Source organism: Nothobranchius furzeri, chromosome 8, assembly GCF_043380555.1.
Source record: "Nothobranchius furzeri strain GRZ-AD chromosome 8, NfurGRZ-RIMD1, whole genome shotgun sequence".
NCBI lineage: Eukaryota > Metazoa > Chordata > Actinopteri > Cyprinodontiformes > Nothobranchiidae > Nothobranchius > Nothobranchius furzeri.
Genome location: NC_091748.1, coordinates 61795281 through 61820647, shown reverse-complemented (window position 1 = coordinate 61820647; position 25367 = coordinate 61795281). Strand labels below are relative to the sequence as shown.

General features: G+C 39.8%; 4 protein-coding genes and 1 pseudogene across 6 annotated transcripts in view; 3 read left to right on the top strand and 2 right to left on the bottom strand.

Annotated features, from left to right (window-relative positions):
- Positions 1-4890, bottom strand: part of hykk.2 (hydroxylysine kinase, tandem duplicate 2) — a 68154-nt gene extending 63264 nt beyond the window's left edge. Inside the window, exon 1 of one of the 2 annotated variants that reach the window (XM_070554193.1) lies at positions 4758-4890. The gene's annotated coding sequence lies outside the window, so the exon portion shown is untranslated. The remainder of the gene's footprint in view (positions 1-4757) is intronic. The other variant, XM_070554192.1, reaches the window with a different exon arrangement.
- A 991-nt stretch (positions 4891-5881) lies between these two features.
- dynlt2b (dynein light chain Tctex-type 2B) lies at positions 5882-11284 on the bottom strand. Its single transcript, XM_015970702.3, has 5 exons — positions 11127-11284; positions 10361-10494; positions 9111-9180; positions 6781-6844; positions 5882-6708 (listed from the first exon to the last, which is right to left on the bottom strand). Exons 1-5 carry the CDS (start codon positions 11171-11173, stop codon positions 6661-6663), a joined length of 363 nt encoding a protein of 120 aa, XP_015826188.3. The 5' UTR covers positions 11174-11284; the 3' UTR covers positions 5882-6660.
- Positions 11285-11835: 551 nt separating this feature from the next.
- LOC139071417 (receptor-transporting protein 3-like) lies at positions 11836-16923 on the top strand (annotated as a pseudogene).
- LOC107392746 (5-hydroxytryptamine receptor 3A) lies at positions 16338-22895 on the top strand. Of its 2 annotated transcripts, XM_015970698.3 has the most exons (15): positions 16338-16820; positions 16918-16993; positions 17112-17166; positions 17272-17435; positions 17537-17581; positions 17651-17757; positions 17964-18133; positions 18249-18409; positions 18479-18689; positions 18801-18980; positions 20199-20383; positions 21539-21602; positions 22309-22472; positions 22570-22614; positions 22701-22895. In XM_015970698.3, exons 2-15 carry the CDS (start codon positions 16943-16945, stop codon positions 22815-22817), a joined length of 1719 nt encoding a protein of 572 aa, XP_015826184.3. In that variant the 5' UTR covers positions 16338-16820; positions 16918-16942; the 3' UTR covers positions 22818-22895. The 2 variants fall into 2 exon arrangements, with proteins under 2 accessions (XP_015826184.3, XP_070410048.1); XM_070553947.1 differs by lacking the exons at positions 21539-21602; positions 22309-22472; positions 22570-22614; positions 22701-22895 and having other exon boundaries at positions 20199-20702.
- On the top strand, positions 22887-25267 carry LOC107392747 (5-hydroxytryptamine receptor 3A). The gene is made up of 5 exons (XM_015970701.3): positions 22887-23119; positions 23222-23385; positions 24057-24267; positions 24351-24560; positions 24633-25267. Exons 1-5 carry the CDS (start codon positions 22951-22953, stop codon positions 24899-24901), a joined length of 1023 nt encoding a protein of 340 aa, XP_015826187.3. The 5' UTR covers positions 22887-22950; the 3' UTR covers positions 24902-25267.
- Positions 25268-25367: the final 100 nt, after the last annotated feature.

Genomic DNA, 25367 nt, shown 5'->3' with positions numbered 1-25367 from the left:
GTGGAAATGACAGATAGAGCTGGGTGTCGTCTGCATAGCAGTGGTAGGAGAAGCCATGTGATCGAATGATCTCACCCAGTGAGGTGGTGTATATGGCAAAGAGAAGAGGTCCTGGTACTGAGCCCTGGGGAACTCCTGTGGCAAGATGGTGCATGGTAGAGGATTGTCCAAGCCAAGATACACTGAATGATCGTCCTGTGAGGTACGATTCAAACCAGGCGTGTGCTTTCTCTGTGATGCCCATGCTAAAGAGTGTGGACAAAAGGAAGCCATGGTTGACAGTATCAAATGCTGCCGATAAGTTGAGCAGGATAAGCACTGAGGATTTGCCTGTAGCTCTAGCTTCTTTTAAGAATTTTGTCACTGCTAACAGAGCAGTCTCAGTGGAGTGGCCCTTTTTGAACCAAGATTGGTAAGGGTCAAGCAGACTGTTTTGTGAGAGGTATTCTGTGATCTGCTTGAAAGCCACCCTTTCAATGATTTTGGACAGAAAAGGGAGGAGAGAGATAGGTCGGTAGTTCTCCGCATGATTTGGAGGAAGAGATGTTTTTTTTAGCAGCGGTTTAACCTGAGCATGCTTGAGAGAGGTGGGAAATGTACCGGATATCAGTGATGCGTTGATCACGTGTGACTGCTGCGGCCACTGTAGGAGCAATAGCTTGGAGCAGCTTAGTCGGAATGGGGTCAAGTGGGCACGTAGTAGGGTGGCTGCACGTGAGAAGCTTGGACACACAGTTCTCAGTGACAGGGGAAAAAGAGGAAAATGACGCAGTAGGGCCTGAGATGGTTGGGCTAGAAGGAGTTTGTGGTAGTGAATGTTCAGGAGTGGCCAGTTGAGTAAATTGTTTGCTTATAGCTGCCACTTTGTCAGTGAAGAATGAGGCAAAGGTGTCAGCTGATAGATTGTTGGTAGGAGGTGGAGATGGAGGGGTGAGCAGAGTTTTGAATGTTGAAAATAATTTCTGAGAGTCAGTAGAGCTGAGAATTTTGTCAGTGTAGAAAGCTTTCTTTGCATCAGTGATGCTGGCAGAGAATGAGGACAGTAATTCCTGAAATGTCAATAGATCACCAGGACCATTTAAAAACTCAGAGCTTAACTTGGAGGGACAATAGACAATGGCAATGATTGTGGGGGTCGGGCTGGAGAGTTGACAGGTGAGGCACTCCAGAGTGGTGAGAGGAGGCAGGCTAACGGGAAGGACCTTCCAAGTCTCGCGATAGAGTATCGCGAGACCACCACCGCAGCCCGACCCACGTGGTTTGGAGATGTAAACAAATCCAGTAGGAGTACAGTCATTGAGTTGTGAAAAATCACTGGATTGTTGCCAAGTTTCGTTTAAACAAAGAAAGTCTAGCTTACGGTCCTTGATGGTATCTTGGAGAAGATGTCCTTTACCAGAGAGGGAACGAATGTTGAGAAGACCGATATTAGCAATGCGGTAGTCCCTGGCTACCTGTGATGTATATTAATGATTGTTTCAGGTGTTGTTGAGGTTTTGTGCATGCATGTGTGTCTGCTGGTGTTGAAGGTGTTTTAGAGAACAATAGGTACGCATAACCACATCCTTCATAGCACCCTCAACAAAAAGACTAGCTCCTTCATAGCACCTGCAGAAAAAAATTTCTGGAGCCACCACTGGACTGAATCATCAGAGAGGTGAAAGCGGGCAGCAGAGGGCGACAACGTCCTCTGCTGCCCGTGGATAAACGGAATAGGAAGTGACGCCACCATCAGCGTCAGCTCTGAGGATGTTTGCAGCCGCAAACGAAACCGTCAGCAAGGTAAAGAAAAACCTTATCTGTGTTTAAAAAAGAACCAAAAATGGTTACCCAACATGGTAATGTCAAAAGGGGCACATAGAACAAGAATTTTAAACACCGTAGAACAACATATCTTACAGAATACCAGGCTAAACAACAATAATCCATACTCATCAAGAATCCAACAAGGAATCCCATCACACTATAATTGTCACAGAGTAGGGAGCTGTCTCTACGTCATCTCCTTACAAGGGTTGTTCTTGTCAATCATGATTTTTTTTTAAATCTAGTAAATATAAAACATGCACACACACAAACACACACACACACACACGCGCACACACACACACACACACACACACACACATTTCATACTTTTTCCAGAAAACTGTACATACTCAGGCGTTTGCTTCATGCGGCTAATTATAGTGCTACTGTAACAACAACAAAAGCAATTATTATTATTATTATTATTATTATTATAAAAGAAAGTCATAAATATAAAATATTATGTACATATGCTTACATTGAATTTGTTTGACTATTCACTTTCTGAAACACAGAAAGCTTATTACAAATATCTAAAGTTCATGTTTGCATCTTTTTCAATTTAATAAAAATGTTAACTTGACTTGTTTTTCAGACTGAAGACTTCCCATCATATCTCCTCCCCTTTATGTCTCTTGTTCTGACCTTAATTCTTATAACACCTCCAGTCAGAGCTGTTTTTGATGGATGTCAAGTTGTTTTAGATTCAGCTGAAAAGATGTCTGATTTATTTCTTGTGAAGGTCTCTCTAACTGCACTATGTGTTTTTACCAGGAGACACCGGTCATATCTGGCAACCCAGTTGCTAGAACTACATAGTAGTACACAAATAGGTGTTAACGTTGATGAAACACCAGATTGTAATTAGAAGTATCCTGCTTTTACCTCCTATGCTTCTTTGTTGCTTTATGTTTGTTAAATAACTAAAAGAAAATCTGAAATTTGTGTACAAATTACAGTTACCTTTTAGTGCATATGAACATCCATGGATTCCTGCACACCTCAGCTGGGCTTTAGAACCAAAAATAAACCTGTGAAAGCTTCTTCAGCGGGTATGTATATGTTATCAGCGTATGACTCATTTGACTAATTGATGCTGCTAGTTTCATCACTTTACCTGCTCATTTCTGTCTCATTAGACTTTAGTCTCAAAAGCTGCCAGGTTTCCAGCAGGGGGGCAGTTTTCAGAAATCAAAGGAGGAAGTTCATACATAATTACAAAAACAACATCTGAAAGTAGACCTGCGTCTAATTGGTGACACGTCTTTATTTCATGATCCAATTATAGAAAAAGAGTGGAAAAACCTAGATATTGTTGGACTCACTGAAATCCTGAATAAGAACAGTCTTGGCTAATGTTGTCATAGTTCAGGTTTGTTGTTAACAAAAGATTAAAGTTTAAAATTAACCTTTGATGTTCAGAAATGCTTCACTGGGCAAGACCAGCATAAAGGACGCAAATAATTAATTTACTTAAATTAATACAAATGAACAAGAATAGCTTTGAGGAAAAGATGTTGGTACTTTATCTTTCATTTGAAGTGCAGCTCTAGTGCATCAAAAATAAATGTTTTTTCATTTATAAAAATACATTAAATACAGAAAAAATCTAGGCACCATAAGAATTTATAAAAGCCAAATCCACCCTTGCTGCTTCCAGTTGAAGAGAGCAAAAGATGCCGAGTGCTGCTAATCTGATGTACACCATTAAGTAATCATCAGAAGATCAGAGGAATTAAATAAAAATACAAGCTATGAGTATTTTGTCAATGAACCACTCAGGTGTCAAGACCATGTCAAGATGCTTACAATGACCCTAAAGAAGCAGCTGTTGCTACCTGAGGCTATGAGGTCATTTCCTGCTAATATAAAGTCGATTATTCTAAAGTGTGAAGGCTTATTTACAGGTCAGTGATGCTGATTCTTGACAGGAGTACGTAGCAGCACGTTCGCATGGTGAAATGCTCGGAAAAACTGCAAGGAATCTTAGGGCTACACCTGAGTGTCTGCAAGCCTCAGTTAGCATGATGAACACTGAGCTCTGCACATAATTAGAAAACTAAAGAGCAAAACTCATCTGGATGTTTATCATCTAATCTAGAGGGAATATGAGTCCAATTGAAGGCTAAAAATGGGTTAAATTGGGTTATTTAAGAAGACAATGATATCAAGCTCATCAGCTAATCCTGATGGAAATTACAAATTTTTTATTTAAATTTCTTTCATTTCCATAGTGTATGTTAACAACAAAGATCACATCAAAGCACTTTACAAAAGAGCAGCAAGTTCAGTTCTTATCAGAAAGCAGAATTGTAAAAAAAAAAATGGGTCAAATGTTGTCAACACTAGGAAACGTAAGGTCAGAAGATGACTGTGTAGTTCCTACTGAATAGATGATTTATTATAAGCTACTTTTCAAGACTCAGGCCAAAATCATCTAGTTTAAAGTCTTCAGAACAAACAAAAGTTGGATTTTATTGTGATTAATTTATTTGTACCCCTCAAAGACCGGCACATACAGCATGTGCCGTGGTACCTTTAGGTTGTATTTACTTCATTTTAAAACCTAAAACTGTAAAATGTTTTTTTGCTAGATTATAACTGGAATATGGTGTGCTTGTTTTTCTTGGAGGGAGGACAGAATTGTGTTATTGCTGGTAGAAGTTGTGCTTACATCAACTAAATGGTAATTAATGTCCAAATATATTTCTGACTCCCAGAATGTAACTGACAGCATGCACTGACACAGACCAGAGAAAGGTTAGATTGATCAGAACTAGCTGAGTGATGATTGGTGGGTTAACCTACACAAGCAATAAAGCCAGACATCACCAAGAGAGCTCAGGACTTTAGAGTTAAATACAGCTGAACTTATAATTAAAACTATAATTATATACAAAGCCTGCAGCTTTAGCTCAAACATGCATATTAGATTATTTTGTTCTTACCACAATTAGCAGAAGCAGAGCTATAATAGATCCCAAATGAAGGATTTTTTTCCTGTCCCAAGTCGCTGAAGGAAAACCTTTCAAGGACCTGGGTGCACAATGTCCAACTTTCACCGGTCAATCATTAACGGGTCTGCTGTGATATTTCAGAGAACTACTTACTTCACTAACCCTAACCAGCAATGGTGGCAGAGGAGTTAAGTGTCTGCCCCATAAATGGAAGGTTGCAGGTTCAATCTCTGCTCAGTCTGTCACTGTTGTGTCCTTAGGCAAGACACTTAATCCATGTTACCTGCTGATGGTGGTCAGAGGGACCGTTGGCACCTGTGTATGTGCTGGTACCACCAGTCCCTCCAGCCACCATCAGCAGGCAAGGTGGGCTAAGTTTCTTGCCTAAGGACACAACAGCATTCTCTGGCAGGAGCCGGGATCAAACCAGCAACCTTCCGATTACAGGACAAGCATGACATTGTACATAATGTTCCAGTAAAATTTGATCACGAATGATGTGAAGATAGCCTGAAGAGCAACCGCCACTGGGAGAACAGAATATTTCAGGGGAAAATGATTTCTCACACCTGCTTTTTGGGGTGTGGGCACGCCACTTCAATGTGTCATGGGGTCTACAGTGTTTTAAATGTATACTTTCTACTGAGGTAATATTCCTCCCCCATGGCAGTGATCCAGAAATACAGGTGAAAATCCCAAAAATTAGATTATGGTGCAAAAGTCAATTTATGGCAGTAATTCATCTTGAGAGAACATCTAAAGGCTCAGGAACCCTTTTGCAGGCATTTTTGATTCATTAGCTGATCAGAGTCTACAATAATGAACCTTTTCACAATATTCTAGTTGTCTGAGATTTTTAATGTGGGGTTTTCATCAGCTGTAAGCCATCATCACAGTTATAACAAATAAAGGCTTGAAATATCTGGCGGTGTAAGTAATGTGCCTATCTCATATACTCACCTTTTAAATTGGATTACTGGAGTGAATGAACTTTTGCATCATGTTCTATTTTTTCCAGTTTTATCTGTAGGTGTTTATCAATAAGCTGCTGAAAGAAGGGTTCAGAGTTCAAACTGTGTCGTAAATTCATTTTAAATAAATAAATAAAAAAGATAAATGTTTAAAATATTTTTATTTCTTTTTTGTTTGTTTGAACTAGAAAAAAAACATACAGAATGCATACATTAACTGTTTATGGCAAAATCAACCAATTCTACATATAAGATGAGATACTGCAACATTTTCTCTGCCCAACTGTTAACTGAACTGAGAGATAAGAGTCATTAAGTCAGATAAATGAATAACTGACATTTACAAAAGCATGAAAGCAAAAAGAAGTGAGATCACAAATTTAAGCTATTGAATAATACAGGTACACGGGTCAGAGGTATAATTACAGCAGCTGACATTTATTATTTGTCTTTCAAAATTTACAATAACAGAAAACAGTGACCTCTACTGTAACTCTGAGGCAACTGCTGACAATATAGTGCACTTACATTTTGTTTTTATTTTTCTCCATCCAAATGAATTTTACATTTAATAAAAATGTTATTTTTCTATTGAAAGTCAGTGGCCTCATGTGAAAAAATAAAAACCTTACTGGAACATTCAACCACCGCCTGAACACCAAGGCTCAACACTGAGCATTGACTGGAAGATGCAAAGAAGATCGCTTACTAATAAGAACTTAGTTAAGTCATGAACTACAGCGAAATGTGTCACATTAAAATCCCGACATTAGCACAGGCCATTCAGATGCTGAAGAGGACAATCTCCCTCAAAGATGCAGAAATTACACACATCAACCAGTCCCCATCTGAAACGCCAACAGCAAAATGTTCCTCTCACATCTCGCCTTATGAAAGTTTTCTGTCATCCATGCTTCACGTTCTCAGTAGTAATAGCATCCGAAAACTGCCGCCACACAGAACAAGCTGTCCTACAGGGAGGAAAACACTGTGATTTAACAGAAAATCTGCTCTAAGCTCTTCATATTTGACTGAAAACTTACATTCATGAAAACACTTTCTGCGTAACTGTCTGTGTCAGAGTCCCACAAACACTTGGACGACATCCTGGAAACACAAAATCAAACAGATTTATATAAAAGGGAATTTAATATTTCACTAATACAATTTACATTTAAATGCCAGATTAAAAATACTACAAAGATTACACACATAAAAAATTACATTAATACTAGATTGCTAAACTGATTTTGTTAACTTAAAGAGAGCAGCTGGGTACATTTGAACACTGCAAGTTCTGATCTGATGCTGATGTGTCATAAAATAAAAATAATTTCCATTTATTCTTATTCCGCTGCACAAGGGAGAATCGTATAATGGACTAGGATAGCACAAGGATCATAAACAATGAACAACTAAAATATAAAAGGGAGGGAACCATGAACAGAGACGATGGAGTCAACACATTAGATAACGCATGGAACTGTGTCATCGACGAGGAGAGAGCAGGCAGCAGAGGGCGACATCGTCCTCTGCTGCCTGCAGATAAATGGGGAAGGAAGTGACGCCACTAACAGCGGCTAGCTCTGAGGATGGCTATAGTAATTAGCTGAAACGTTAGCAAAACAAGTTAAAGAACAACTCTTTTTTTTCTGTGTTTTAAAAGAACCAAGCAAGACAAGTTGACAAACTACACAGAATGAACGTACAGAAGATGTTTATTCTAATTCTAGATTTGATAAAAGCCGTAAATATACTTGGAAATATAAACTTTTTTGTGTCAAATTTGCATAATTAATATATTTAATCTATTTGAAAGGTTTATCACTTTAGGTTTAGTTACGAAAATGTAAAACTTCCTTTAAATCATTATAAAAAACGTTTTATAAAGCTGTACAATTGAATTGAACAGGGTTTTCTACAGTTGCTAAAAATAGATTGTGACATAACGTTGCAAAGCATTCTGGGATGCAGGGTCATACAGGGATTTATTATTGTTTCCTATGGGTCTGAGCTGCTCCAATCTTGCTAAAGTAAACTAGTATGCCCACCCCTACTCGGCGCCTCTCAGTGGGAGCAACTCCAGAGTGGTAGAAAGTCCAACCCCTCTCAGGAAACTGGTTCCAGAGCCAGAGCCATGCGTTGTGGTGAGTCCGACTATAACTAGTCGGAACCTCTCAACCTCACACACCAACTCAGGCTCCTTCCCCACCAGAGAGGTGACATTCCATGTGCCAAGATAAATGACAAATGACCCGCACTTGTATAGCGCCTCTCAGAGTAAGGACTCCAAAGAGCTTTACACTTCAGTGTATCATTCATCCATTCACACACACATTCACACACTGATGGTGATGAGCTACGATGTAGCCACAGCTGCCCTGGGGTGCACTGACAGAGGCGAGGCTGCCAAGTACAGGCGCCACCAGTCCCTCCGACCACCACCAGCAGGCAAGGTGGGTTAAGTGTCTTGCCCAAGGACACAACAGCAGAATTCTCTGTCCGGAGCCGGGATCAAACCTGCAACTTTCCGATTACTGGACAACCCGCTCAACCTGTTGAGTTACTGCTGCCCAAGAGCCAGCTTCTGTAGCCGAGGATCAGACCACCAAGATCCCTGCCCTCGACTACCACCCGTCACACACTGCACCTGACCCCTTTGGCCCCTCCCACGAGTGGTGAGCCCATGGGAAGGGGAACCCACGTTTCCTTTTCGGGCTGTGCCCGGCCGGGCTCCATGGGTGAAAGCCCGGCCACCAGGCGCTCGCCAACGTGCCCCACCTCCAGGCCTGGCTCCAGAGGAGGGCCCCGGTGACCCACGTCCAGGCGAGGGAACACGGTTTCCATTTATGTAATTCATCATAAGAGGTCTTCGGGCTGCTCTTAGTCTGATCCCTCACCTAGGACCTGTTTGCCGTGGGTGACCCTACCAGAGGCAGAAAGCCTCAGACAACTTAGCTCCTAGGATCATTGAGACACTCAAACCCCTCCACCACGGTACGGTGGCAGCCCAGGGAGAGGGCTGAGTTTGCACCAAATTGCTGCCCAAAAGAAATTTCTTGTGAAATATCTGAGTTTAGGAGGTGTTGAAGTCACACCACAGGTGTCCGACTGATTTGTTTTCAGTCTTTTGTCTTATTTTGTTCCTAGAGTTCACAACATCCCTGTTACACAAATACATCCTATAATTTTCTTCTTTGTGGTGTATTCTGAAAAAAAAGGCTAATTTTCTTATATCTTTTATCTCTTGCTATTTGCTGTCAGGTGTGAGAGTCCTGTACTTCCTTTCAACTTAAGACAAATTCATGTAAAACTTACATCATCTTCACCAAACAGTAACAGTTTTAGTGTGGTTAGTTTAACGATAACTTACTTAAATCCTTGTCCCCGCTGTTCTCCAATGACCACCTGAACAGCAAGCTTATATCTGTCATGTACCATCTCTGTATACAAAAAAATAAGATGATGTTACCAACTTTTATTGATTTAACATTATTCTATGTTTAAATATTCCTTTTTAATAACAAGTAATTCCCAGAAACCCATATTTATACTCAGAGATTTATTCTGCTGACTTTGGTTTCATTTAGCTAAACATTTACAGTAGATTTAGAATATAGCATAAACTGGGACTGAAGCTGGGGGTGGAGCACTGGGTAGAAGTGCTGGCTCGCAGCGAGAACGTTGAAGATTAGAACAGTGACTGTGGCTGGAGTTTGTTATCCTCATGCATGTGTGGGTTTCCTCCAGGTACTCCAGTTTCCTCCCACAGACCAAAAGCATGAATGTGCAAGTTAAAGCTGGTATTTGTTTATTCAGGGATCCTCATTAGTCTTCACCATAGTGAAAACCATTCTTCCTGAGGTCCTCTTCATTAAAAAAATTATGTTGTATTTTAGCAAATCTACACAACAAGCTAGATTTTGAACGCGAACACGGTCACGGAACACTCACCCCTCCCCTCGGGTACCTTCCATAAGACGCTTCTGCCAGAACCGGAAACTAGTGCTAAACACCAGTCGCCATTCTATAGGTCCAAATGTCTTGTTGTCTGTGACTTCAAATGGTGTTTCTCTTTTTGGGACTCTGGAAGTTTGTCTTAAAGTTTGTTAGCAGCCAGCTGGTTCTCCTCTGATATTATTGAGCAAAGAACCTTGGTGTTCTGTCGCTAAATATGCGAGTGTGTAATGGATGGAGGACCCAGGGAAGTGCAGCGGGTCAGCGAGACTGACTAGCAGATGGTCCAATAGTTGCTTTGGTCTGAAACATGTTTTTGGCGAAGGTGTTTAGACAAACGCAAGAGAACCACTTTATTATTATTGGGTTTTTTTTAAATCTCCACAATATATTTATAGCTATACTATGTTAGAACGTTGTTAAGAGGCATGAAAAAAGTATTTTAAGCTAATTTGTTTTCCAAATTTGTCATTGCAGCTTTAACTGGTGACTCTAAATTGTCCCTAGTATGTCCTTGTGATGGACTGGTGACCTGTCCAAGGAGTCCCCCGTCCGTAATTCTGTCACCAGCGTTGTCTGCTGAAGTAAGACACCAACACCCTGTGACCCTATTAAGGTTGTTTAGAAAATGAAAGAGTGACTGATTAGGAACATTGCAACACTAACCCTTCACTTTGTTTTTAATGCTTTCTGCCAGTGAACGGGTCAGCTCTTGGACATTGTCAGGGACGTACTGAACTCCAGATAACTGCTCCTTCAAAATTTCACGAATGCATCCTTTCACAGTGGCTGGTTTAAACCTGGAAGATTTAACAAATAGCAGAAAAAACACACACAAACACACACATTACACTATAAATCACCAGTCCGCCTTACTTAACATGAGTTATCATCTATTATAATCTTATGATATAAAATTATTAAAAATTACAATAGTTTAATAAGTGTAGTATAATGTCCCTGAAGTATAAACAGTGAATAAACACAAACAGAAACTTTCATCAACGTGAAGAAATAAATCTGTGAAGCAATGTCTGCAAATTTCCCGATTTGAGCCAAACACCTAACATAGGAACATACTGAAAACACAGTTAAAAGGTCCAAAAATTACATAGAATATAGTTTTTCGGTAGTTCAGACAGAAAAGGTAAGCAAACTCAAATGTATTTATAAAGCACATTTAAAAAGGGAGGGTAACTAATGAACAAAACCGCTTAAAAAGACTAAAAACATGTATGTGTAATGTGGAACTAAACGACGCCTCGTTTGTTTTAAATCATATTTTGTTTCTCTAAAGTACATATTTATACTGTGGTGATACCCTACACATGGCCAATATTTAGACACTAGCTAGCGTGAGCAACAACGGCGCTAGCTAAGCTAGCATAAACTTACAAAACTAAACTATTTAAAACGATTTGAGCTAACTTACTTGTCCTGGTAATTAGGTCGTATAAGGTACGTGTTTGGTCCGTGCATGATATGAAAGTGTGTAGTAGTCACAAATTCACAAAAAGGCTAGCGACTGTACAAAGCTAACGTTGCAGGGTTGTATATGTTACCATAGAAACACCGAACGCTCATTTCCTGTTTCAAAATAATGGCGGCGCAATTTACTGAAAAACTTACTGAAGTTCAATTTACTGAATTTCCTGCTTGGAAAAACAAAAACAATGTTTTTATTGACAAAAAGGTAAAATAAACAAGCGCCTGCAATAATTGTTGTGACTTTTAAATCAGCAAACACATTTTAAATGTTGTCGGACTAGGGTCAGAGCCATTTTATAAAATCTTTCTTCAAAATAACGAGCTCAACGGGTTAGGGTTAATGTTCTGAACATTAATCAGACGGAATTTTTTTAATTAAGAATTCAAATGTCTGTTTCTGGTTTTGATATCAAATTGGATGTAGCTGCAGCATGCAACCAGAAGATGGCAGTGTTTCACATTGAATTTCCTTTATCCTCCCACTTTCCATTTCTAGTTAAGCTACTAGGCTGGTTTAGGTTTTGTTTTATTAAAACTCACCTCAGTTACTCCTGCAGATTATGAGTCATCTTCAAAAGTTGTTTGTCAACCGTGCAGATCAGCCGTTAGAGTGCTGTTTCTTTGTCAGCAGCAGTCTTCTCTTTTATTAAAATATGGAAACAGAGAAATGGACAAGCATCTTTCAGAATAAAATTCAAACACTCCAGAAAAGAGACACCTGGCGTTTGGAGTTTCATGATAATATTGAACCCAAGCATGCAAACTTTGGCTGGAAGGAGTACATCGGGAGAACAATTGCAAGGTAGGCCTACAGAATAAATCAATAATACATTTGACGTATGCATTTCGAAACCTCAGGACTTCAGTAGTGTTTAGGAAATACTGTATTTCCAAGCTTTCATGTATCGAGTAACAAAACAACCTGTCGTGACTGTACTTGCAGAAAGCCTGCACCCCAAAGACCACAGCTTAACTAGACCAACAGAAAATTAATCTTACATAATAAATTAATTTAAAATGAAGCCTAAAAATGACTATATCTCCACTAAAATGCCATAGTTTCAAGTATTTGTTTTGGTTTTTGGTTTCCTGTTTATGATTAGGCAATTCTTTTTCATTTGGGGCGGGGTTTCAATTGAGGTTAATTTTCAGTTCTTGTATTTCTTCTAATTCAATTCAATTCAAATTCAAAAATACTTTATTAATCCCAGAAGGAAATTGACTAATTTTAATTTGTGGCTTCAGTTGAGGTATTATTTCAGCCTTTCCAATGTTAATCAGCTGCTCCCTATTGTAAACCAGCTTGTTGCCATGGTTACACATCATAACAAATGTGAAAAAGTGGAAAAAATAGCAGTAAAAATCGTCCAAGCTTCACAGCACCAGAAACAGAAAGTAAAATGTCCAAAGAAATACTGTATTTCTTGAGAAACTAGAAGAAAAAATGTCCAAGAAAAGGCAAAACTTACACATAGTCAACAGAGCTACTCCAACGTACAGCCACCCAGAGCAGCGCAGTTCCGGAACAGAGCCACTTGATGCCCTCAGCTGCTATGGTTCCAGCTTTTAATCTCACCATCTATTTTGTGTTTCTTATTAAAGAGCAAGTCACCCCCAAATCAACTTTTTTTTATGATAAACTATATAAATGCATGTCTAATCTTTAAGTCTTCTGTTGCTACTCATCCATAATCACTCCCAGAGAAGTACTTCCTGGTTTTCATCAGTCAGATGTCAGATCTACTGATTATCTTATGTGATGTTTTTGCTGCTTGGACTTCCAGTGCCTTAGTTTGGACTTTAATATTGATTTTGAATTTCCCTCTTTTCCACCAACAAGACATTCAAACAGCAAGTCAAATTTTAAATATCAAATTGAGATTAGATGATAGACGATTTTTATGTAAAATCTTAATCTTACATTAGAGCTGTAACATCTTTTATTCTTGTAAAGATAAGATGCACCTCCTGCGCCAGAAGCTGGCCTTCCAACCGTACAATGGTGGTCTTCCACATGCAGTTGAGAAATGGGCAAGGCACCGTCAAGGTTCAGCCTTTACTCCAGAACTGCAAGATGTGCGCCGATGCTCCCATGGTGAAGCCAGGCGTTGAGTCCACTCACATCCAGATCCTCATGGATAACCTGATGGAAAAAAATAAGAATAAAGTTCTACAGGGAGAGGGTTGGGCAAAGGAAGCAGTATTTTGGATACCTTGATGTTGACAGCCCCCATGAGCCCACTCATTGTGACGGCTGTAAACTGGGAGTCTGTCGTATGGAGTGAGTTTTTAAAACCAGATTATTATTTTGCCTCTGCTTTTTTTCCGGAACTGCGCTGTTCTGGGCGGCTGCATGTTGGAGTAGCTCTGTTGACTATATGTAAGTTTTGCCTTTTCTTGGGCATTTTTTCTTCTTGTTTCTCAAGAAAAACTGTATTTTTTGGACATTTTACTTTCCTGTTTCTGGTGCTGTGAAGCTTGGAGGATTTTTACTGCTATTTTTTAGCTTTTTTCACTTTTTGAGCATTTGTTATGATATGTAACCATGGCAACAAGCTGGTTTACAATAGGGAGCAGCTGATTAACATTGGAAAGGCAGAAATAATACCTCAACTGAAGCCAAAAATCCCAAATGAGCTAAAACGCAAGAAGCGTGGGTGCAGAGCGGGAGCAAAACGGAGAAAGAGGAAATTCAAACCATCTCTTCCATCGATCATAATGGGCAATGTGAGATCACTGGCCAACAAGATGGAGGAACTCCAAGCCCTTTCAAGGACTCAGCCAGAGTTTCAGAACCACTGGAGGAGATAATGCAAAGAAGGATTCTCCAGAGAATCAAGAAAATGATGGACAACCCTGAGCATTCTCTTCACAAGACTGTCCGACTACGGAAGAGTGTCTTCAGTCAGAGCTTCTTCAGTTTCGCTGCAACACTGACCGCTACTGGAGATCCTTCCTGCCAACAGCCATTGTAATACACAATAACTCTTTGATTACTTGATTATTATTATTATTCTGAGCTACTACAGCAATCAATTTCCCTCTGGGATTAATAAAGTATTTTTGAATTGAATCGAATTCAAAGAAAATCCGCTTTTATGCAAATGTTTCAAGTTTTCTTTGCCTTAAAAGTGCATTATGTAAGAATGAATTAATGACATCCTGTGGTCAAATTTGGTTACTGCAGCCTATTGTCAAAACAAACCAGTGACTCTTACTACCCTACTTTGAATTTCATGGCTGCTGCCAGTTACTGTTCAGTGCAGACTCACAGATTGTAAACAAAGACAATGTTCCTCATCTGTCTTTTTAAAAGAAGAAAAACTGCCAGCTGAGAAGGGAATCTGTTTCAATTTAACATTTCTTCCAATATGACATTAGACTGTTATGTGATTATTTCTCAGTAAAATTCTTACATATTCTACCTTTAAAGAGCAAGTCACTCCCTACAAGAAACTTAGTTCACTTCCACTTCCTGTTTGAAAAATGCAACAAATGCTGTTGCCTAGCAGACCGAGAGGGCGGAGCCGCTAATACACACACACACAGGCTCACAATGACATTGTGACACCAGCTAACATTCTTGAGTACCTCTTAGCTAATAGCGATGGCAGATTTAAATTCAAATGCATTGCAGAGTTTTTACCTGACAATGGCACAACACTGACAGTTATAGGCAGAAAATTAAAATTTTAACTAAAATGCACTATAGTGCAAAACTATTGACTAAAGTCAAAGTCAAAGTCATTTATTGTCATTTCTACCACATGTGCAAGACATACAGAGAAACGAAATTGAGTTTCTGCAGCACGATTAGACACGCATTTATGTAGTTTATCAGAAAAAAAGTTTATTTGTGGTGACTTGCTCTTTAAGCAACATTTATTTGCAACATGTCATGTCAAGTTACATTTAAACTGAATTTTAACCACTTAAACATTCTCCCTCACCTGATAATAACATTGTACTTTCTTTGACATTGAATGTGCCACTACAAGTTTACCTGTTTAATTATAGATTCACTAAGATACATACAATGAAGTTTATCTCTCACCAAATAGAATATTTACTAAGAAATCACAATGTAACCATAGAAACACTACTTGGTATAAATGCTGTGTGTGTGGATGTGTGTGTTAATGATGTCAACAAAACTACTTTCTTCTTTTGTAGGTTGCCTGTTTACTTTGTTTGTCAGCTTAAAGGAAATCAATAAAGATGTTACAATAATCTATATGTTCGTCATAAGATTTTGTTAAATTACTTTCAAATTTTTGGCTAAAACTATTTTTTTTACAATAAACCTTAACCTCTAGAAGTCTTCCAGGTCTTTGACTTGTTTGGTCTGTGATGAAACATTTCAGAATAAGCAGTTTTCTTTTAACATTTCTTGAAATATCCTTCAGTTATTTGACTTTTTAATGTATTCAGGGGCGGACTGGCCATCTTTGGATTCTGGAGAATCACAGAACGGCCGGTACTCCAGGACGGCCGGTGGGCCGGCCTGCCACTCTCCATGCACACTTTCAACACCAGGTTTTTTCCCCCACTCAAAGCTCTTTCACACTCCAGCACTCTAGGTGGCAGCACTGCACCTCTAAGTTGGATGCCAGCTACACTGGCCGTGGCCACCAGGCAAGGAGAAGAAGAAGCTGAAGCGAAGAGGAGGCAAAGGCAGCAGAACAAAACGATGCAAAACCCGGCCGCTAGTAAAAAAAAAAAGGAAAGAAAAGGGTGTGCAATACAACATATAGTCAACATTAGCGCTGTTGCTATAATTTTGACAGTTTGACCACATATTTTTGCTGCCGAATTTCCGCACGCCGATTACTTTGGGCCGGGCCTAGTCAAAGTCCAGGGCTGTTTTTTAGTCCCAGTCCATCCCTGAATGTATTAAACCAATTTTATGACATTTAATAACATATTACAGATTTCTGCTAATATTTCTGTATTGATACATTTTCCTTAAAATCCAAATTGATTGAAACAGGAAATCCTATCAGTTGGTTGATTTAAAGGACTTTTTTGTGGAAATTAGGCAAAAAAATTTATTAAACATCCAATAGTCCTGCAAGCAGTTAGCAAGTAAAAGAAAGAACACATTTGTGTGTCAATTTTTCCTCACGAAAAGCATAAATTACACACGTGTGTGTGTGTGTGTGTGTGTGCGTGTGTGTGTGTGTGTGTGTGTGTGTGTGTGTGTGTGTGTGTGTGTGTGTGTGTGTGTGTGTGTGTGTGTGTGTGTGTGTGTGTGTGTGTGCGCAAACATTTCTACAAGAGAACACTGAAGAATGACCAAAGCTTAAAATCATGTTATATAAGATGTAAAATCATTGGCTGCCAGGGATTGTGGGTAGAAACCAGACAACACCTGTGCCTCACCTCGTGTCCATGATTCATTTGCATGTGACCAGCAGGTGTGACTCTGACAGCGCTGTTCTTCACCTGTGAGGTCACACGCCCCGGTACCTCACATAAACTGGGGTTTCTACTTATTTGTATGAAAAGCACTAGAACAAGAGCAGTTCTGCTTTGGCTGTCCCACATCATTTGACCAGGATCTGTCCGCATTGCTCTCAGGTCTTTTATATCTGCACCACTGAGACTGACTTCAGACCAGCCAGAGCTTGAGCAGCAGGTGAGTTTGTTTGTTTAGTCCATCATGATTATTTGTGACCAGTTCTGTTGGTGTTTTAGCAGAAACAGTAAATTTATTGTTTGTTTTTTATATTTAGCTATGATAATTTAACCTCTGCTAAAATGCAACGCTCCACTTTCCGCATCATGACATCCAAGGATAAAGCATCAAAGGTATGGGTCTTCTGCTGCGTAATCTGCAAGTCATAACGTGTCATCTCTACAGGTTTATGTGAATTATTCATCAAAAATATTTCTGCACATCATAGAATTATTTTGATTTGTCTTTTAGGTCCCCCTTTCATCCACCATGCCAGCTGTGGTTGTTTCCATTATTTTTATGCCAGGTGAGCATTTTCCTAAAACAAGGTATTAATAATGTTGAGTTAAAGAAAATTTAAAGGTGAGCTAAATGTGTTTGACAGTCGGCCTCTCTCGTGTCTCCTCACCAGCTTTGTGCAGCACCGCGGATGTGACCTGCTCCAAACCCAACCAGCCCAGCCTCCTGGCGGCTCTGACTCCCATCTTCAACCTGAGTGCCATTCGCCCCGTCCTTAACCAAACGACCGTCACCAACGTCAGCGTTTCCTTCACTTTGTATGGGATTTTAGGAGTGGTACGCTCAGCCTCCACTGTCTTTTAAACTGTTTTCAACTTCTAAAAAAGACAAGTTAGTTCACATTTCCAGGTCATACAGTTATTCTTCTTGTCTTTCAGGATGAAAAAGCTCAGCTGCTGACCACTTACATTTGGCTAGATTATGTAAGTGGTGCAATCATCTAAGCAAGTAAAATGAAACGAGCTGCCTGCTGACACAGGTTTTCTTGTTAGTGGTGGATGAACGAGTTCATCAGCTGGGATCAGGCCCAGTGTGGCGCAAAAAAGATCTCTCTTCCCAAAGAAAAATTCTGGCTCCCAGATATTGTCATCAACGAGTTGTGAGTTACTTCTTTATGTTTTTAAGTTTGTTAGCAGAGGTGGGTTTTTCCATGGCTCGAGGTGAATGAACTATGAAATAAAGGCATTCTAGTCATTTTTAATGTGCCTTATACTTCTGTTAATGAGATTTAACCCTCCAGCTTTATTGTTTCTGTTCAAAAGCTCCATCCTCTCATCCCCACATCTCTTTGCTTTGGGTTCTCAGTATGGAGGAAAACAAAGCCCCGTCTGTCCCGTATGTGTACCTGTATAATGATGGCGCTGTGCACGACGCCATGCCTGTCAGAGTCGTCAGCTCCTGCAACCTCAACATCTACACCTTCCCCTTCGATGTCCAAAACTGTTCTTTGACTTTCAACTCCTACATCTACTACGGTGAGTCACAATGTAATGTTTGCATTTTCTTTATGAATAAGAGGTCTGAGCCTGGTTGTGTCTCGTCATGTGGGCTTTTACTGAGCTCAGCTCCTCTGAACTTTCTGTTCTCCAGCCTTTGAAATACAAGTTCTCCTCGGGAGTCCTGCAGAAAACATCACAGAGGACTCCAAGTCTGTGATGACCACCATGGGCGAATGGGAGCTGCTGGATATCACCGCCCTGAAGACACCGAATAACGATACCATGCTTTACATAGATGAGCTTGCATTTTATGTAGGTTGTCTTAGAATATCTGATGTAAAAAAGCAAACTGATTACTGAGTTTGTTTTTCCTCTCCTCAGATCAGACTGCGGCGCCGTGCCACCATGTACGTGGTGAACCTCCTGCTCCCCAGCTGCTTCCTCATCACCGTGGACCTCTTCAGCTTCCTGCTGCCTCCTCAGAGCGTGGACCGCTCCTCCTTCAAGATGACCCTCATCCTGGGCTACACCGTCTTCCTGCTCATCATGAACGACCTGCTGCCCATCACAGGAAACACTATTCCTCTCATAAGTCAGTGAATGTCACCCTGAGTGGGACGCGGGTAGAGACAAATAAATCCACCTTTTCAGAACAACGTGCATAATCTGTCTCGCTCCGTCTTGTTTCCTTTTTCTCCTCTAGATGTGTTCTTCTCTCTGTGCCTGGCTCTGATGGTGGCCAGTCTGCTAGAGACCATCCTTATCACCAACCTGTTTTGTAATTCAGCTGGCTTTTCTCCTGTTCCTCGATGGATTCGGGTGCTCATTCTGAAAATTATTGGCTGCCTTGTCTGCATGCCACAAAAGAAACCAAAAGACTCAGGTATGCTTAACAGTTAGAGGCCTAACCTGAAACTGCATGAAAACGGTGCATAAAGCAGAAATCATTTTCAGAGGAAACCATCAAGAGGTGGTAAATTGTGTTGCACATTAAGCCCCTCTCCCTCCTTCCATGATTATGGCATGAAGCAACGCCTCTCCTCTGTGAACGCACACATCTAGCTTGAAAACTGAGGTGCATTGCTTTACATTTATTATTTTTACATTAACTTACTTGTCCAAAAGAAATTTTGCCAACTCTGCATCAGCCTGCGCATGTCCACAAACATGCATACGCTCTGTGATTGATTTCTGTACGTAAGCAAATGTCTCCGCCGCACTCAATTCAAATTGCATGGGGTTCTATGGGATGGAGCTTAGCTAAAAAAGTAGACATATTGCATTATATTATACCCAACTACAAGGTGAGTATGGAGCTAGGATTGGGACAATATTACACGTATCTTGTACTTGTAACTTGTTCCTTCCTAAATAACCAATGACAGGCTTTGTCTCATTAGCCATTCATGTATCTCGGATGTGAAATCCTGCTCCAATTCAAAATGTAAGTACTTTATTTACGTCAGTGTAATTTCTCTAAGCTTACCGCCACCTACTGGTAAAGAGTTATAATGTAAGCAAGTTTGGTTGATTACCATTATTGGACAGGAGTCATGATTCGCTGATCAGACAAAGCCTGTCATTGGTTCTTTGTGAAATGAAGCTAAAACTGGGACAAAACGTTTTGTAATACGTATGTTTAAGTTTCGTAACTGCAGACTGAAATGTGTTTTGAGAGTTCTGATTTGAAACCTGTAAATTTATTTTTTCTGCAAGTTACAAAATGAAGATTTGAAGTACGTACCGAAAGTTATAAAACGAGAATTACACACTACAAAGCTGCAGTTACAGTGGCAAAATACAAGTTACAAAACCTGGTACAAGTTACATGTAATATTGTCCCAATCCTAGCTTCGTAGATAATCACTTTTGCAGATTTCTCAATAATCACACTTACTTCCTGAATGGTGGAAATGCCACATTTCTGCTTTAAGGAATATTTTTATTTGAAAGCTACAAAAAGTTAAAAATTTTTACAAAAGACACACTGTTCTGACAGAGTTCTGTTAACTTGAACTGTTTTCAATGAGCTAACGTAAGAGAAGCTCTTCCAATTGTTACTGTTTCTTTTTACTGATTAAAATGTGTCTTCCAAACATAGTGCAGAGGACCAGCACTGTTGTGGCAAGAGGTGAATCTGACGGAGGACCTCGAGAGACAAAGGGGTCATCTGAGGATAACAAAGCCCTGCAGGAGCTGAGGAGCCTGAACAAAGTCCTCCTGGACATCCGCGTTCAGGTGGAGCAGCAGCAGAAAGGGAAGCAGAGCTCCGAGGACTGGATCCAGGTGGGTTTCGTCATTGACCGCCTGCTGTTTGGCCTCTACATCGTCTTCGTATCAGTCAGCTTCATTGCCATCATCATTGTCTGGGTGAACTCGTACCAGTAAGCTGCTTTGGGATCTCGTGACTCGTCTGTCAGCATAAATTTGACCCAGTGGTTTTAAATACTGCAGCTGGAAACTGTACATGATGGAGTTCTAGCACTTTTTGGATTTATAAAAGCTAATACTGTTATTTGGGGGTTTAAATTAGCCTTTTAAACTTATTTTAAAACAGTTCTGAGTGTTTTCTGTAATCATGTGCAGTTCAAAGTGGAGAAAGTCTGCAAAATAAAACAACTTGCAAAATTTAATTCAGCTTTTGAATGTAATTTGTTTTTCTTTGTTTTGTTTTTTTTTTCATGTTGTTCAGCCTTGAGGTTTTTGGAATAATAATTCTGCAGAAGTTAGCAGCACGCTGTATGCAAAAAGCAGCTGAGCTAGAAGACTTTTTGGTTTGCATTGTTACAGATACCCAAGTTTAAAGTACTTGCATTAAGTAAAATACTTTTTAAACACCTAAATTCATATCTGTAGTTGAGGAGGAAATTTCACTGTTATAGTCAGGTTCCGCACAGTGTAACGATAGTTTGTACATTTGTGTTTTATGAAAGAAAAGAGTGTCATCAAAGCAAAACTCCTTGAAGGAAAATGGTGAAATATTTGTTTAGAACTCCCACTTTAGTCCTGATCTGAGCTCAGTTTATGAAATGCATAAAATGTGAAGTTAAGATGCATCGTGCATGCCTCCAGTTTAGTCACTGACAGTAGATCTGAGAAAATGGTAGGTATTTATGCAATTCAAACTGTTAAACTGTTAGTGGAAATACTGCAATGCAAAATGATTATACTCTATTGGGCAGACCATTATAAACTTCATAACGCTACATCCTACTGATAATTTACCCTTATTCTACATCATGAGTCTGTACGAATACACAATTCTTTTCCAGGTTCCCGAGGAAGCTTAAAATATTCAGAACTTTTTTTTTTACAACAGAACATAAATATATTGCAATAAATATATAAATAAATATATTTGATCTTTTTCAAACATTTCTACCTAAACTCCATCCTAACAGCTTAACAGGACAGCTGTTGACCCAATGTTAATGTTTTTAGTGCTGCCTGATGAAAATCAAGCCTTCTAAGCATCTATGCATCCTCGTCTCTCTGCTGATGATCGGTGAGTACGATTTAATCTACATGTTTATTTTATTTTTTGGCTTCTTCCTGTTTTAATTCCCACGAGTCTCCTTTTTTATTGACTGAAACTCTAGCTCAAAAAGGTGAAGCAGGATATATTTCACCCTGGTTGAAAATGTCTCAAATTCGAAGACAGGAGATGAACAAAGATTAACAATAAATCTGGAGTCAAATGTCTGCAGGGTTCTGACTGTACAGTGATCCCTCGCTACTTCGCGGTTCGTTTATCGCGGATTCACGACTTCGCGGATTTTTTCTTTGGAGCCTTATTCAAGGGAAATTCGCCGATTCGCGGTATTTTTCACCGATTCACGGTATTTTTCACCGATTCGCGGTATTTTTCTATGCGAAATATCAAGAAATTCCTGTTTTTTTTTTCATCAATTTCATCATAAAATGCACTTTTTGTAATAAAACTATAAAAAAACAAGTAAAAATACAGTACTATGTAAAGGGAGGGTTTTAAACGTCTGAATACTGAATCTGTTAAATGAATACTGTAAGTATGGTGTCCCTACTTCGCGGATTTTCACCTGTCGCGGCCAGGTCTGGAACGCATCTACCGCGATAAACGAGGGATCACTGTAGTTCTGTTTCAGATGCACAATTGTTCAAGATGTGGATTAGGTTTTTCCATCAGGTCAGTTGATGATGCATCATCTATTTTTCGTTCCTGTCATCTGCAGCTTCATGCAGCTCTGCTGCTCTGAACTGCTCTCAGCCTGGTCCAACGTCGCTGCTGAGTTCTCTGCAGACAGCCTTCGACCTCAGCGCCATCCGACCTGTCGTGAATATGTCCACCCCGACCACGGTTTCCATTGGGTTTACCCTATATGGTATTTTGGGAGTGGTAAGAAATATAAAACGTGTGTCAAATGCAGAATCCATGTCTTGGTCGGTTGGTTTGCATAAAGTGTGAGATAAAACAGTTCCATGTTCTTTTTCAGGATGAGAAGGCCCAGGTCCTGACAACTTACATCTGGCAAAACCTAGTAGGTGTTCTCCTTGTGACGTGTAAAAACAAAACAACGCACCTTATGTGAGTACTGTGTTTAAATGTGCGTTTTAATGCATGCAGGAATGGCAAAACGAATTCACCACATGGAATGCGGAGGAATGTGGAGTGGAATGGGTTGCAATTCCACGAACTCTGCTCTGGGTGCCAGATGTCGTCATCAATGAATTGCACGTCTAATTCTTATTTTTATTTTTTCTAGTTTTTATCTGTTTTATTTTGTCTCTAAATTCTTTGGGTGTACAACGTTGTTGTGAGCCTGGTTATTTAATGATTTGAGTTAGAGTTTTTGTTTGTCTTATCTTCCTTCAGCATGGAAAAAAACACCGCTCCCGACGTCCCGTACACCTACCTTTTTTATTCCGGGCAGGTTTATGATAATCAGCCTGTCAGAGTCGTGAGCTCCTGTCGTCTGGACATTTATTTGTTTCCATTTGACATCCAGAACTGCACTTTTACCTTCAACTCATACATACACAGCAGTAAGTATAACCACTAGTCCATAAAAACCTTCAGTTTCACTTCTTCCTGTAACCCAATCATTGCCTTTCATCCAAAATCCTGACATGTTTTTGTCCTTTCAGTTTACGACATAAAGCTTGATAATCTGACATCAGCTGAGGAAATACTTAAAAACTCTCAAGACTCAATGACGACAATGGGTGAATGGGAGTTAATTGGAATAAAATCCGAACTCAAGCGGATAGAAACGTTGGATGGATTTGCTTACGATGAGCTTCACTTCTATGTGAGACAATGGGATTATTTAACATTATAAATTACATAAAGTTTCATGTCACTAAACTTTGGATCATTAAACCTGTGTGGATAAACAAGGAATTTATGTTCCAACATCAGGAATTTAGTGAGGAAATCTGACGAGTTTGCATTATGAATGGGCACAGCAAGGAGGTAAACCCAAGTAAGAGGTCCACAACATGTCACTCTTTAAATCAACTAAACAAAGATGAGTAGAACATCATTTTGTGCTGCCATGTAGGCCTAAATAACAACTCGAAACCATCCACCTATTTTCTGTCTGTGTTTGATTTTAGCAAGAATGTGCCTAAAACAAATCATTTTAAAAAGTCTTGGATTGTGATGTCACAAAAATGGAGAAATTAGAACGGAACCACCTCCCAAGTGAAAGAAATAGCTGCAGCTCTAGTGCAACCCTGTCCTGGATATCGGATCTTCTCAGCTTACAGCAGCCAGAGTGGGGGATGGGTGGGCGTGGCCAACTCCAATTTCTTTGAGTGACAGAGCCCTGAAATGGCTTATTCTGGACAGTACCAAAACTGTCAATAATTAAACTGCTGAAATCCCTTGATATGAAAGGAATTTTGTGCATAAAACTTTATAAACATGTTTTGTATTGGCCATAGAACTTTAATAGTTGTGTTTGTGGTGCACGACCAGATCTCCGTCCGGCGCCACCCCATCATGTATGTGGTGAACCTCCTGATGCCCAGCTGCTTCCTTATCACAGTGGACCTCTTCAGCTTCATGCTTCCTGCACAGGACATAGACCGATCCTTGTTTAAGATGACATTGGTCCTGGGCTACACCGTCTTCCTGCTCAGCACAAACAACCTGCTGCCCATCACTGGAAACACCATTCCTCTCATAAGTCAGTCGACCTGCTGCCGGTTGCAGTGTTGTTGACCAGTAAGTATTTTTGATGAGTGTTGTTCATCTCCACTTCTGTCCCAGATGTGTTCCTGTCTCTCTGCCTGATTCTGATGGTTTCCAGTATGATGGAGGCCATCTTGATTACAAATTTCCTGCGCGGCTCAGCTCACTATGCTCCACCTCCTTGCTGGGTCAGAAAGTTTGTTATTGGCGTTTTGGGTCAGATAGTTCGACTTCCTGCAAAGACCTCCCAACAAGGAGATACAGTGATAGAAAACCCAAATAAACAAGGTCAGAAACAGAAGTAGAACAAGTTAGCTCGTGATATAAACTGGTTATAAGTTTTTATTCTTCTTTAATTAGAAATGGAGGATTTGTCTCAAGTGGCTGAGGAGAACGAGAAGGAGCAGCAGAATGAGGACGAGACGGTGGAGGTGTTGAAGAACCTGGGCAGCGACCTTCAAGTCATCCACCTCCAGGTCCTGCAGCATTTAAAAGCAACTCCTAGCTATGAGGAGTGGATCCAGTTCGGTCTGGTCATAGACCGCCTGCTCTTCATCTTCTACATCATCTTCATCACCGTCAGCTTCATCAGCATCATCCTTATCTGGGTGAACTCATATAAAACCTAACTTATCTAAAAGAGTTGGTTTCAGAACTTTCATCTAAAGGGCTCCTTAATCATTTAAAAATAATTATGTTTGGAAGCAAATTAAACTCATTAGCTAGATTTAGCCTTTTTCTCTGATTCTGTTAAATAATCTGTTGGATTAAAATGTTTGTTTTACATGTTTGAATCTTTTTCAGAGATGTAAACTAGTTACTAAAACAACAAGATGACTTTTATATTACAAAATGTTGTATGTGCATCAATATTATTATATTTGCATTATTTATTTTCATTAAAATAAATGTGAATACATCCCACAGGCCACCGATTAGACAGCATGTAACTGATTTGTTATTGTATTTAAAATAAAGTTTCCTGCTCAGTTTGTTCACTTCTGTTTCATATTTCTGATTTAGGTTCATTGCTTATTATGGATGTGTGTTTTCCAAAACTTAAAGGTCCTATGTGCGAAATTCTTAGAAATCCTG